Source organism: Melanostigma gelatinosum, assembly GCF_949748355.1.
Source record: "Melanostigma gelatinosum genome assembly, chromosome: 6".
NCBI lineage: Eukaryota > Metazoa > Chordata > Actinopteri > Perciformes > Zoarcidae > Melanostigma > Melanostigma gelatinosum.
Genome location: NC_136639.1, coordinates 17,863,439 through 17,877,923, shown reverse-complemented (window position 1 = coordinate 17,877,923; position 14,485 = coordinate 17,863,439). Strand labels below are relative to the sequence as shown.

Below are 14,485 nucleotides of genomic sequence, written 5' to 3'. Positions count from 1 at the left end.
TGAGCTGTACTGTAAGTGAGTGAAGTGGTTCTCAATAATGTGGATGTGTCGTGCATTATTGAGCTCGTTTGTGGATTGCCAGTAAGATGTGTGTGTGTGTGTGTGTGAAGTGTGTTTGCGTGTGTGTGTGTGTGTGTGTGGTTGAGGCCAGACGTAGGAATGTGATGGGAGCATTAGGTTGAAGTTGTGGCTTTACAGAACATCTGCGGGCCGTGGCAATGATGGATGCTCGCTTTCACTTTCCTCCCTGAGGACATTCACACCTTCTCTCCCCCGCTCTTCCTCCCTTCTCACTCTTCCATCTCCTCTTCCTCCATCTTTCTCCACATGACCTGTTCCTACCTTCCGACCGTCTTCTCCTTTCTACCCCATTGCTTCCTTTCTCAAGTCTCTCCCTTCCTCTCCATATTCTTTCCCCAATATGCATTGTTACCTCTCCTCTTATTTCTCCTCATCCCAGCCCCCCCCCCCCTCTCTCTCTTTGTTTTCTTCTCCTTCACCTCTCCTCTCCATCCTTCCATCTCAGCCATAAAACAATAAGTCTTGAATGTCTGTGAGGAGACTGTGCTAATGGGGCCCATTAGGCTGTAATGAAATATACATTACACCATTACACTGGACGGGGCCTGGCTAAAGCACTGCACCGCTCAAATAATAAAACATGCACAATTCAATTTCCTTCTCGTCCCGTTTTGAGTGTCTTTCACTGTGTGTGTGTCTGTGTGTGTGTGGCAATGCAGGGATGACAGGATAAGGTACACAGTGTGTGAGTGTGTGTGTGTGTGTGTGTGCGTGTGTGTATGTGTGTGTGTGTGTTCCCATGTGCATCCCCTCTAGCACAGATGTGGTTTTCAAGGATGTCTGAGTGCTGAGAGCCTTGATGATTTAATATGGGTTGACCAAATGAACCACACCTTTAACAGCGCCATCACCCACACATCTGACCGTGATCCGACCACTCAAAACTCAGCATCCCTTAGCAACTTTTACAACCCCCCCCCCCCCCCCCCCCCCCACACACACACACACCCCCAACAACCACAACCCTCCGATTATCGGACAGCTGCGGACAAATTAATCAATTGACCTCCGACACGAGCACTTGACATCACAAGTGAAGCATCTGTCACTTTGGGGGAGAAAAGAAAAGTAGTCATTATGTTACCCTGTGCTGTATGACCTGAGGCCTGAGCAAAGTATGTAACAGAAAACAGTATGCAGATACGAGTGCATATATCCTGATAATCATGTATATCAGACTGTTGCATGAGGAGATATTATAGATCAGTGCCAGGTAGATCAAGTTTTTTTTTCTACATTTCTAGTAGGTATTCACAAGTACATTATAGTGGAATACCTCAGCTTTTTTTCACCAGCAGTTCAGTTCAGCTTCAGTAGGCACTGGATTTTTTTTGTTTCAGTGAAATTGGCCAACCAGAAATCCTCCTTTATTATCTCACCTCCTGATTTTATCTGACGGGCAGAAAACCAGATTGTGATTACTTCTCCTGGTCATTCTTCCTGTTACAGTTAGTCTGCTGTATGTTTACAGTGTGTGAATCAGCAATTGTGTGGTCATTTCCTCTGGCCATGTTGGATGAATGCTGACCTAACGATGTACAGTTCTGAGGGACGGACGGACTGACAGACAGACAAACAGACAGAGAGGGGAAACCACAGTGTCTTCATGGCTCGAGCTAGCACAGAGCAATTTCCTCTGAAATGTCTCACCGTCGCACACGTCTCACATTTACACGCAAAAGGATTGAAGCTTCCGGGAATCCTCCCAACGTTGCGCCTCTTTGAAAATTTCCGGATTCTCAAACGAGTCCTGTTGTCTGACAGGCAGCGAGGGATGAGTCACTTAATTTAAAGTCCTGTTAATCAGGTTTTCGTCAATTTAGCCCGAGTCATTTTTAAAGCATTTCAAAAGAAGCCTTTTTTTTCCCCATCCAAAGTTAAATTACTCTTCGTAAATGTCTCTCCGGGAAGGAAGGAGGGAAAGAGTGGAGATGCACAAAGGAGAGGACATTGTTGGGAGGAAAGACACGGTTGGGGATTTTTTTTGATTGCTTTCAAAAATTTGATAATAGCTCACATCCTGCACAGCTATACCTGTACACTTGCAAGAGCGTCACGCACTTCATCCACAGGTGTCACTGTGCACACACACTCACGCACGCAACCTCAAAATGCACAGACACAGTAAGATACAGTAATCATCCCCACCCAGACACACACACACACACACACACACACCCGCACATCCTCTATCGTCCGCCTGTGTTCAGCCCAGTATATCCAGGTATACAGGTGAGGCTTTGGCCAGATTGAGGAGCAGACAGTGGATTTCTTTGATGTTGAGTCTCATGTGCGGCTCTCTCTGCCAGCAGCCCAGCATCAGGTCATATACTTCTTTAGCACAGGTCCTGGGGCGCTGCAGCACCCTGCCCTGGGTGATACACTCTATTACCTACAGAGGAAGAAAGAAAGATGACATCCAGCTTAATGTTAGCGAGAGTCTTCTGTTACAAAGCAAACAAAAAACAGGAACATTCCTCAACGCTTCAAGCTGAAAGTCGCAACTTTCTGCACGTTTAAGATGATGGAGCATCTGCTCGGAGAGGAAGTTTCACCTCACTGCAGTGGCATACGGGGAAAATGTCACTGGGAATAAATGATTTCCTGGAATGATGAAGTTGGACGACACTGGAGCGGTCAACCAGACAAATCCAATCCAATGCGGTAATCGCCGCGTGAGAGGAAATGTAGTGTTTTAACACACTCAAAGACGTATATGACTTTAAACGCAACAGATTTTAGCTCTAAATCGACTTCAGGATGAGGATGTGTGGATCAAGGAGAGGGGACTTTTTGAAAGTCAAACTACTATATACAGAAGGGAGCTCTCTGGTACAAAGAGTGTGTATCATTCTCTGAGAGCGCTTTGTAAAATACCTATATTGTACTATAATTAAGCTTTGAATCATTTCCTCATCCATTAAATACCCCCTGCTTTGAGCGTGGAATTAATACCATTAACTGGTTTCTATTTAGCTCCAAAAGCCAGTTGTGTCTTCCAAACATATATTCATTAAAAAAATGTAATACCTGAAGATTAACATTCAAGATCTCTAAATGATCAAGAATACTGTTTGTAATCATCACTTTGCTAATTAAGCAGCTACTTACTCCTCATTCTGTGATTGTTATCAGTTTGTTAGAGTAGATGAGTGATGAATATCTCTTTTTGGAACAAAACTCCGTATCCTGTGTAAAAGATATCTGAGCACCGGATTTGGGTCAGGAGGTGAGTGAACTGTGAATCAAGGGAGACTTAATAGATTTATTTTGGATGTAACCTGAGTGAATCAGGATAAAATGAGGGACTGCTGACATGGTTAGAAAGCTGTAACCAGAGTTGAGGACATCATAGGGTTGAGGTGAAGGTGAAGGGTTGGAGGGCTATGTATTTTTATGGCTGCAACACTCATTGATAAATGAGTGTTAAAGGGTTTAAATGACAATCCCGACGAACCTCATTTATCAAGTAAATATGCTAAACATTCACTGGTCCCAGTTTCTCAAATGTGATGTTGAGCAGCTTTTCTCTTTGTATCGTTGTTAAGTGAATGTCTTTGGTTTGGGTCTGTTTGTTGGACAAAACAAACCATCTGGAGACGTCATCTTTGTATATTTAATCAAGAAGATCACCATCAGACTAATCGATAACAAAAGTCATGGTTGGTTGCAGCCATAGTGTTGAATATTGCGAAGAAATCCTAATTTTAGTGGCTGTGTCACTGTATGCTGCTAAAGTCAATGTAATCAGTGACAAAAAAGGAACATTTTGAGAGCCCTTTTGAAATACAGGGTTTAAAAAATGATTTCCACTCAAACTGCCTGACAACAGCACCTTCCCTTCAGCCACACTGAAGCGTGAGCCGAGCAAAACCAGCAAAAACCCAGAGAAAAGATGTTAGTCCAGGAGCTTGCTCTAAGCTCCTCAGCTCTGTGTCGTACAATACCTCACCAAATGAAACAATCTTTAGCTTCATATAATGAGATGAATCAGGCCAAATGATTCTCACCATATATGCCGATGAGAAGCTTTCGCACAAAACTGATCAGATATTTAGTCTCGTTTTTAACCGGGCTGCTTTCTCATATCTTGGGGCTGCAACACCTTGTTTGCCATCACTTATTAAGATGAAGGTAAACTTCCTGGTAACATTTACGTTATGTTACCTGTTCTTCTTTTTGATCAGTTTACACATACGACCATTGTGACGGATAAGTGACCGTGACTTCGTGCCGTACCTCATTATTGGAGAGCTGGTACCAAGGCTGTTTTCCATAGGTGAAGATCTCCCAGAGAACAACTCCTAGACTCCAAACGTCACTCTCTGTGGTGAACTTCCTGTACATGATGCTTTCAGGGGGCATCCAGCGGATTGGCAGCATGGTGTGACCTCCGACCTTTGAACACAACACACACACACACACACACACACACAGAAAGAGAGAGAGAATAAAGTCAGTATCGTGTCGAGTGAGCGTAAGAAAGATTTAGGAAATTTGTAATAGTGTCCTCACATTCTCTACATCCAGTTCTCTTCTATTATTTTCTATTCTGCAACATCATGCATTTTGAATGCATGGTCACGCAGCTTTTCACACTTTTCACAAGGATCACACAAGGAATTTCAATACATTTTAAAGTAGCGCTGCAAACATTTCACTCTCAAAACTGCTGCCTGAGGCATTAAAACGAGGCAGTGAGCTAAGTGTGATGTCACGGGCAGTGCAGACTGCATCATCTCCGAGACTGTGGCACACCTCGCTCCTGATCAGTGTACCATTTGATTTAACTGAAGGGTACACCGGTGAGCAAGCATTGCTTTATATTCCCTCAGACAAAGAATTCATACGTATACACCTTCAAGCTCACAAATAACGCACTAATTAATTGGCCACCGAAAATGAATTATGCAGTGATCGACCACCAAGTGATAAAAAAAAGTAACATTTCTGGATTAACAGTCAAATGTATGATCGGAAATATGTGAGCCAATTTGTGTGAGTCGGCAGAACGTTGGCAGTCAAACATCAGAGTGAGTTCCAGCGATTGTCATGAAGCATAAATCAACAGTTAATCCCAGGCGGGAAGTCACGGGCACTTTGAGAGACATTTGGTCATTTCATTCAACTCTAATCTGAACTGAGCCTGTTTGATTGTTGTTTTTACTTTCCATAAATATTACAGTTCATTTCAGTTGAGGCCTCCAGACTCTGGAGGCTGAAACCAGGTTAATCTACTGGGCTGAGGTTAGCCTGTTTGATTGTTGTTTTTACTTTCCATAAATATTACAGTTCATTTCAGTTGAGGCCTCCAGACTCTGGAGGCTGAAACCAGGTTAATCTACTGGGCTGAGGTTGGGGCCTGAAAACTGTTAGATATGCACGTTAGATACGCCAGTGCTTGAACTCCTAACCTGCTCAAAGAGAAAGTGAATCAAACCCAACCCTGTGGACTGACTCCACATATTGAGCCTCCGCTCACTTCTCCTCCGAACATGAATCTACCGACCCATCTGCACTCCATTGCTCCACACAGATAGCGCAATCCATTTCCTGAGGTTTATGCCTGTTATTAATGGCTTGGTACCCACACTCGGCGTGTTTCTTTGTTAGTCAGCGGGTTATTTAATGGAGTAATAAAATGTGCACAGCCACAGAGATAGCCATGAGGTTCACTGGGAAACATATATGCAGCCCTTAGCTCTTCATCAGCAGGCCCTCGTCTTGCTGCTGGTTTGTCTGGATCTTAATTTCTCTCTCTGTCTCTGTCAAAGTCCATTGTGCTTCATAGGCAGGCCATTATGAAGTACAGTAAGCTGTCTAGTCGAAGGGTTATGGTGTAAGAATCATTATCCAGAATACAATCAAAAAAAGACATTAATGGTTTACACATTACACATACAAACACATGCTTTTTATACGACAACATGCACATTTTTGTCAATCAGAATAACAATGCTATGCTCTCACAGCCCAGATGCCAGGAAAGAATGTTGGCTTTCTTTGCACATAACTAAAGTCTTCACTAGCTTCGACCAACCTGATTTAATAAATCACTTGAAAATAGATGGTAGTTATAGTTAATAAGATCTCCAGAAGGACTGAACACACAAACGTAGTGATGGATTTGCCAATAGCTGCTGTAAACTGAAAGAAATAAACAATAGATATCGTGCACTATAGTAAATGAATCAATATTAGATTACAAACAGTGAAAGTGTCAGATACAGACATTGTTTATTGTACTTTATTGTGTTCTACATCCTGACATTATTTATTCACTCATGTGTCTGAACCTTCTCACATACATTTGTCTTTTTGTTTAATTCATTGTGGCTGATCATTTCCCCTGAAGGTCTGAAATATCAATATTGGGCTCTTGAACCGCAGGGCTACGTTTCTCTTATGTTCATCTGACTGAGTGTGTGTGAGGGAGAGAAGGGCAGCCTTCTCAAAAAGCTCTGGCGAAGCGGGATTGAAAGAGACAACAGAGGAAAGAAAACAAACGAAGGAGCAGGGAGGGAAAGCCTCAGAGTTAAATCTTCTTGTCATTGCCATCAAACAGAAAGAAAAGGAGCTGTAGACCGAACACTTTCAGAGATCGTCACTGAAGTATAGACAGCGCAGCTCACTCTGTCATCAGCTCTTTCTCTGTTTCCTCTTTGCTGTCAGTAGCTTCGTCGTCAGTCATTGTCTCCTTTGCTGTTGCCCTCTCTCCCCCTCCCCCTCAATGTCTCTCCCTCGTTCTCACCTTCCCTTGCCGTTTCTAAGCCCGCCAGTCTGTCTCTCTCCCTCTCTGTCTTATAAATATGCATCATTTCAGCTATAGACCACGGCCACTGAGTGTTCCAGGAAAGCCTCAAAAAAGGAGGATAAATAAAGCAGAGGAGGGCTGTGGGCTCTCTGTACTGACCTCCTGGAGGCTGGGGTATCCATGACAACTGCACCTTTAAAAAAATAAAGCATTATGGGATGTGGTGTGGGAGGGGCTTGTGTGACTAACCCCGCCCACTCTTTGTTACTCAGGAACCCTACACCTTAATTGCCCTCTGTGTTGCTATGGAAGCAAAAACTATTTCCAAGAATGCTGGTGTGTTGGTGTGTGTGTGTGTGTGTGTGTGTGTGTGTGTGTGTGTGTGTGTGTGTGTGTGTTGGTTTTATTTTTTTCCCTGGAGAAAAGCGCTTACTCTCCTGGCCTGGCCCAGAAACTGTGAAATGACTGACATATTATTATTATATTATTTTAGTGATGCTGTCACTCAAGTCCCCCCAAAAAATGTGTATATAGTATATATACAGTATATATATATATATATATACTGTATATATATATATATATATATATATACTGTATATATATATACAGTTTTCAGGAATTTCAAATTAATAACAAGATGAATTCCTACAATTGCTGCTGGACTCAATTCCGTGATATCTATCGATCTATCTATCTGTCTGTCTGTCTGTCTGTCTGTCTGTCTGTCTGTCTGTCTGTCTGTCTGTCTGTCTGTCTGTCTGTCACTCTATAAAGGTTTATAGGGCTTGGCTTGATGTGGCTAATGATGAGGACTATGAATCGGATAATTTAAAAGCAGAACTGGAACATGAGCTTTGAATCGGACAACGATCAAGCTGCCATCGAAGTAACTGTCTCAAGAGTTAGGACGGATGAGGGAACCTCATAGTGTTAGTGACACCACTTCGACTATCATGTTATAAACGAGCAAATAGTTTTCCTCGTTCATATTTCCAACTTTAAAAGCTTAAGATTTTGTTTGTTTGCTTGTTTTTCTGTCCGCTTTTATATAGATTTACAATCCTATGGTGGGTTTATGTGTGTCTCAATGTGATTTTCACACATGGACAGTACAGTATCATCCTAGCATTGTTGTGTACTGTGTAGTGTTTTTCCACATGCACACTCACTCCTACACAAGGTAACCGCTTCACTATGGCCCCTCCAGGTGCCCCATTAGGATGCTGTTTGTCTGTGTTGGTCGTGTCTCAGAGATGGGTTTTAAGAAAGAAAAAAAAACACACACAAGCCAAATTACTCTGCAGAGATTGTTTAGCTCGGCTTTGTTGCCAGTGTTTTCCTCCAGTTTGTGTCAGCAACATCCCTCCCCAACTACAAATCCACCCTCAACCACACACACACACACACACACACACACACACACACACACACACACACACACACACACACACACACACACACACACACACACACACACTGAGAGAAGGCTGCAAAGAGAGGCTCAAGGTTTGAATCGAGGCATTCTGTCTGTCCTCTGAAGCGCCTGTCATGTTCATTGTGTAACAAGGGATTCAATGACGTCACCACAGCCCCGACAGTTCAGTGCCTCTGCTTCTATTTCCCTACACAGAGACGCACGCACACACACATAACGGGGGTCCAATTCCTCTATGACTCATCTTTGCTCCTCTCTGACGCAAGAGCATGACTGGGTCTCTACCCACCCCACCACTCACTCACTCACTCACTCACTCACTCACTCACTCACACACACACACACACACACACACACACACACACACACACACACACACACACACACCTCTGTCTCTCCTGGATGCAGAAACAAGGCTGGATCCATGTATTTTACCTCCCACCATGCTGTACCTCTCTTTTTCTCTGCTGTCTTCTTCCTGTCTATCTATATTTCTGTCCTTCTTTGACATCTCTTGCTGATTCTCTGTCTCAAAGCTGCAGCATTGTGTTGTTGTCGTCTACTGTATACAGGCTGCCTTGCCTGCAGACCCGTCCTCTGCCACCTCAGCATGTGTATGTTGCGTTATAGCTCTATTACTGCCTTTTCTCCTCTTGTGTATTTATGTCTGTCTTGTTTTCGCCCTCCCTGGCCTCCCACCCTTTCTCTCTCTCTCTTTTCCAATTCTTTCTCTCCTTTCATCTCGTTGCCACCCTCCCTCCTGCCTCCGTCTCCCACACTTCCATCTACCCGCATCCCCACCCCCATTTTTCTCTCGTACTGCCTCAGCGTACTAAACAGAAGTTCTCTGATTACTTTTCTTCCTGAGAAACGTTGGATACAACTCCGAGGCTCGCCGCCACTGCCTTAGCCCGTTGCCATGACTACAGCCTCGGCGCTTAGCTTTATTGAGGAGTGAAAGGAGAGGCGGGGGGGGGGGGGGGGCGGGGGGGTGCTGTGTGTCTTCACATAGGAATAGCACTAAAGTGGAGGGACCAGTATCTTTTTTTTACATCTTTAATTTGATGCCAAATGGACTAGTTATTTAAAAATTGAATCTCCACAGTGTTAAAAAAGGGAAGGACCAGTGTCTCTACTCCGAGCTCCTTACGGATGTCTGAGCTCCTCACTCATTCTCTATGGCTGAGCCCAGCCACCCTACGAAGGAAGCTCATTTTGTCCGCTTGTATCTGCAATCTCATTATTTTGGTCACAACCCAAAGCTCATGAGCAAAGGTGAGGGTCTGGACATAGATTAACCGATAAAGCAAGAATTTTCTTCACCACAATGATCCGGTACGATGACTGCATCAGTGCTGACGCCGCACCAAACCGCCTGTCCATTTCCTGCTTGGTGGGCCCAGAGAAAAGCGGCTCCATGGTGATTTTTCAGGCTGTGTCCGGCCGAGCACCATGTGTCAAAACCCAGCCACCAGATGCTTGCCGGCAAGCTCCCCTCCCAGGTCTGGCCCCAGCAGGGGGCCCCGGTCTACCTTTTCCATGCGAGGTGCTACAACTCTTATATAGGGTCAGTGAATCACTTTTGGTCTAGCCCCTTCCCTGGGACCACTTTGCCTCAGGAGACCCTACCAAGAGCTATTGCCCTGCCAGCACAGCTCCCATGGTTACTGGAGCAAACAAACCCCTCACCCACCTCAAGGTGGTGATTCACTGGATGGATTTCTTCATCGAAAATAAAATGCTTCGATCAATGCCATTACTGAATTACACATCCATCAAATGGCCGACAGATCACTGTTATTTTACAGAATTGTATTGTTAAGTTCATGATCTTTCTCTGTTTTTCCTACTTCTCAGAGTTTTCTGTCATTGTCACAGTCAGTTTGTCACAGTGGACGGCAAAGGGCAGGAAAAATGGAGTCACTACCAATCCATCTGTACAATTTATTTGATTTTGGCCTTTTGGAAAGGTGATAGATTGCTGTACGGTGTAGGGGGAAAAACCCCACACACCTCTCAGCTGTCTCTCATACCCCTGAGTTATCTTGACACTCATAGTGGAGCTACTGAATGTCCCTGCAAGACGCACACAAAAACAAACTCATTCACAAAATGTGCAATGAAATATCATTGTTTTAATTGCGGCTGCATGTCCTATCCCTTTGCTTGTTGCACAGCAGTCCTATCTACACCGATTGGTCTGCAGGTCAGTGTTACATCCCACTGACCTGCACTTCCTGCAGTGTGAAAGGATCTGTATATAGGTGCGGTGTCAATGTTTTTGACTAACCAGACTATGTGCAGTTTGTAGATACATTTCCGTGTTTGTTTCATTGTACAAGTATGACATGTGATGTTTCATACATTTCTGAAAAGAGTTACAGATTTAGAGGTGCATATTTCACTGTCACAAACTAAGCATTTTTGTCTTGTCTGCAGGTTAATCTTTAATATTTCATTGACAAAGTCCACAGGAAAGAAATTAGGATACACAAGTATGGCAGTGAAAATACAACCCATCCTTGTGTTATATCTTAGTTTTGTTTTTTTACAGTTTATAAAAAATGTGTGGTAAAAATATGATTGAAAGTATTCACTTAACATGAATGTAATTCCATATATGTAATATTTTAGATGCATAATATTCTGAAAACATTAAATTACCTTGTCGTTGATTGGCTAATCAAAAAGCATCACATAGGACAAATACGGATCCTTTAGGGCAGGTTGTGACTTTTTCTTTCTATTCTATTCTTTCCTTTTCATTGTAATAAATAGTTTTCATGAGGAGTGTATTCAAATATATTGGTGCTTGCAATTCAGATGTTGGCTCTGCCGGTCTGTGGTGAACAGCAGCTACATAACATGAACACCTGCTTATCAATAAAAGAACAGAGAATAAATTATATTGTAAAACAAATTTACAACAAATGGTGTATATCAGCCCTCAGTGGCAGAAAATGCTGCAGTATTTATCCAAACAAACTGCCCTTATTTTACACAAAGACCCAACAAAGCATGCAACTTAACCTCCCTCCCCTTATATTTAACTACATACGGCATCACAGTGAGCTACATGTCAAGTTTAATATTACTGCTCTGCAAGCTTCTCACTGTAACTCCACCAGAGTCCGTCAGTCATGCCCATGCAGGGGAGGAGTAGAGAGGGGCCCATGCAGCAGGGAAGAGTGAGGCTGAAAGGCCATAAAAAGATATCGACACATACACCTACCCTGTAGTAGTCAGTGCTGTAGACATCTCTGGACATGCCAAAGTCTCCAATCTTTACCAGCAGGTTCTCGCCCACCAGGCAGTTCCTGTTGGACAACAGACATAACCAAACAACAAACTTGGTGCAGAATAATAACAGCAAGATGTTGTGGTGAGATTAAGTTAATGTGGCTGTTTTACATAGCTTGACTTACAGGATGTTAACTCTCTACCGTATATCTGTTTATACCCGACAAAAGTTCAGAAGTCAGAATTGATTTTTATCGTTATTCATTTTTGAAGAGTAATCATTGGTCGGTTCATGTACTTTTTGTTACGGTGTTGTTTCACCACACGAGAATCATTCAATCATTTACTCACTCAACGTGGAAATGAATTCATCGGTCGATCATAGACGACTGACAGCTGCTGTTTTACAGAATATACGTTCATGTTTTCTATACTAGCTTCATAAATGATGTCCAAATGACTAAACATGTCAAGTGTAGTTTAACCATATACATGAATCTGAAAGGACAACCAAAGGAAACATGATTCATCAACAGGTATTTTATATTTCATTACATTGAAGGGTCTGAATACATTTCCCTGTATAATGGGTGTTTAGTGTTCATTGAGGCCATACAAATAAGCGGTGAGAAGCAAATGAAGGAAATGAGTAAGTGACAAACCTAGTGGCCAGGTCGCGATGCACAAAGTGCTGCGAGGCCAGGTAGACCATGCCAGACGCTATCTGCTGGGCGATGTGCAGCATCTGAGACTGGGTCAGCTCCACAGGTCTGGTGGTCTGGCCCTCTGCCATCAGAACTGCATCCGGACCATGAGCCCTGCGAGGAAACAGATGGAAAGTTGTCACGCGAGCCGAGTTATTGTAGGTCGGAGTCATATTGTGTCCTGTGCAGTGTTGCTAACTATCAGCCTTGTATTTAACCATGTCAAACACTGCATAACCCTCGAAGAGAAAAGTCTGAGATGGACTCTTTCAAAATAGCGAGGAAACCTCTATCGTACAATGTGCTTTGTCTGTTGATCCCTCTGTTGTCACGATGACATTTTAGAAAAAATCGTGGTGACATTCTGATGTAATGAAGAAAAGAGCCGTGCCTGAGGAACTTGTTGAGGTCTCCATGTTTCATGTACTCAAACACCATGATGAGAGGGTTGCTCTCCACGCAGACCCCGTAGAATGTGACAATGTGTTCATGTTGAAGGTTGGTCAGCAGCTCAGCCTCACGGTGGAAATCCTTCCTGGCATTTTCACTGGCCTCTTTAAGTGTCTGCACACACACAGAAGTGACATTTTAATACACTGGCAAATGAAAAAGTCACACATTATGCCACGTACACTATTGCCAATTAGTCATCTTCACAGAACGCCCAGTCTGCTCCAATTTGTTTGGCCGATGTCCACTAGAAAGGAAAAGTGAATGTCTTGCCTTGTAAACGTGAGTTACAGCAACTCGGCACACAGAGTGTACAATTCACGACACAGAGTAAGGACTGATGACAATGGCAGAGCAGGAACAAATTCTATATTAATGTAAGCCATTACAATGTACAACACTGTTTACATTTATTACATTCCCTTTGAAACTAATCCTTTCTCTCTCCCGTGAATCAGGAAATCTGTCAGGGAGGTTCTCTCATGCAATCATCTGTGCAAGAAACATAAAAGCTTGCGTGAGAGAGAGAGAGAGCGAGAGAGCGAGAGAGAGAGAGAGAGAGAGAAAATGAAAGTCTGTATGCATTTCACATCAAAAGAAGAATAATATCGAAAACTCCTCTTGTCCTACATGAATAATTGATTGTCTTCCTATAGTATATGACAAATCCTGTATCGTGATCAAACAAAGGCTCGGTCATGTACATTACAGGCTGTAATGTGATACTACATGATGATGGTTCGTACAGTATGGATACTTTATGAAAGCCTACACTCCAATCTCAGTTTCAAATGTGACGTTGGGACGTCTGTAGGACAACTGTGGCTTTTCTCTAAAATCCTGTCTTAGTTCGACCTTTCAGTTTCGGTTAATGCGACTAAATCTGTTTTTGGGGTTCTCAAAAAGTAAGAGAAACCCCCTGATTACAAAGAGATGATACCACTTTCATAAAGAGTTTAGAAATTCTAATTGATTGCTTTATTTATGGTTCACAAATCCTTTTCTGAGGCAGTATCTGTCAGTTAAAACTCAGTATTCATGACTTTTTGTAACAATGCAGTTATACATCTTTGTTATGCATTAATAGACACATAAATAAGATTCTAACTCCATTAAGCCAGCAAATGTAGTTATATGTATAACTAAGAACACAGACCAGGAATTATTTAATAACTGTTCGACAACTGTGACAACTTTTTAATATCCACATTTGACCGATGGATGGTCTACAGAACTCTGGCAAACATGCAAACTGCTCAATTGATCAAATGACCACGGCAACACACAACGAGCAAACCACGTTGAATTCAGAGTTCTTTCCTGTGAGCCAGAGCTATGAACTATCACGCTCCATCAAGTCTCTGAACTCAATGCCGCGTTGATTCCCAGGCTAGAAGCCATAATATTGCACTGTTAGTCATCCAGTCTGCGCACATTCAGGTCCCTGGACAAATAAGAAGCAATCAACAACCTCTCGCACAGGAATGTAGTGACTCACATTTACATGAAGGCAACATCACGGAGAGTGCTAGGTGCTCATGATTGATGGCATGCAGGAGTGTAAGCGTGCATAGGCGCATACATATTTCTCTGTGTATCTGCATGTGTTAAAGGGTGCCTGTGGTCGATGGGCCCTCAGTATGTGATATACAGTCACAGTGAAACTCGCTTCTGTAATATGGCTGACTGGCTGATTGATGGCCGACTCTTAAACCAGAAACCATTAAGGTCTATTAGTGAGTATAGGTTATTTTGATGTTGTGTACATGTTTCTCTAATGTAGCACGCATGACAGAGTGCAGGATAAGTACAGCATGG

At 43.0% G+C, this 14,485-nt stretch overlaps 1 protein-coding gene across 1 annotated transcript in view; it reads right to left on the bottom strand.

Moving 5' to 3' along the window:
* Positions 1–2,287: 2,287 nt before the first annotated feature.
* Positions 2,288–14,485, bottom strand: part of ntrk2a (neurotrophic tyrosine kinase, receptor, type 2a) — a gene marked incomplete at both ends in the record, with an annotated part of 63,269 nt that continues 51,071 nt past the window's right edge. Inside the window, 5 exons of the mRNA XM_079269443.1 lie at positions 2,288–2,473; positions 4,321–4,479; positions 11,500–11,590; positions 12,176–12,331; positions 12,609–12,781. Coding sequence (XP_079125569.1) covers positions 2,288–2,473; positions 4,321–4,479; positions 11,500–11,590; positions 12,176–12,331; positions 12,609–12,781 — 765 coding nt within the window. The remainder of the gene's footprint in view (positions 2,474–4,320; positions 4,480–11,499; positions 11,591–12,175; positions 12,332–12,608; positions 12,782–14,485) is intronic.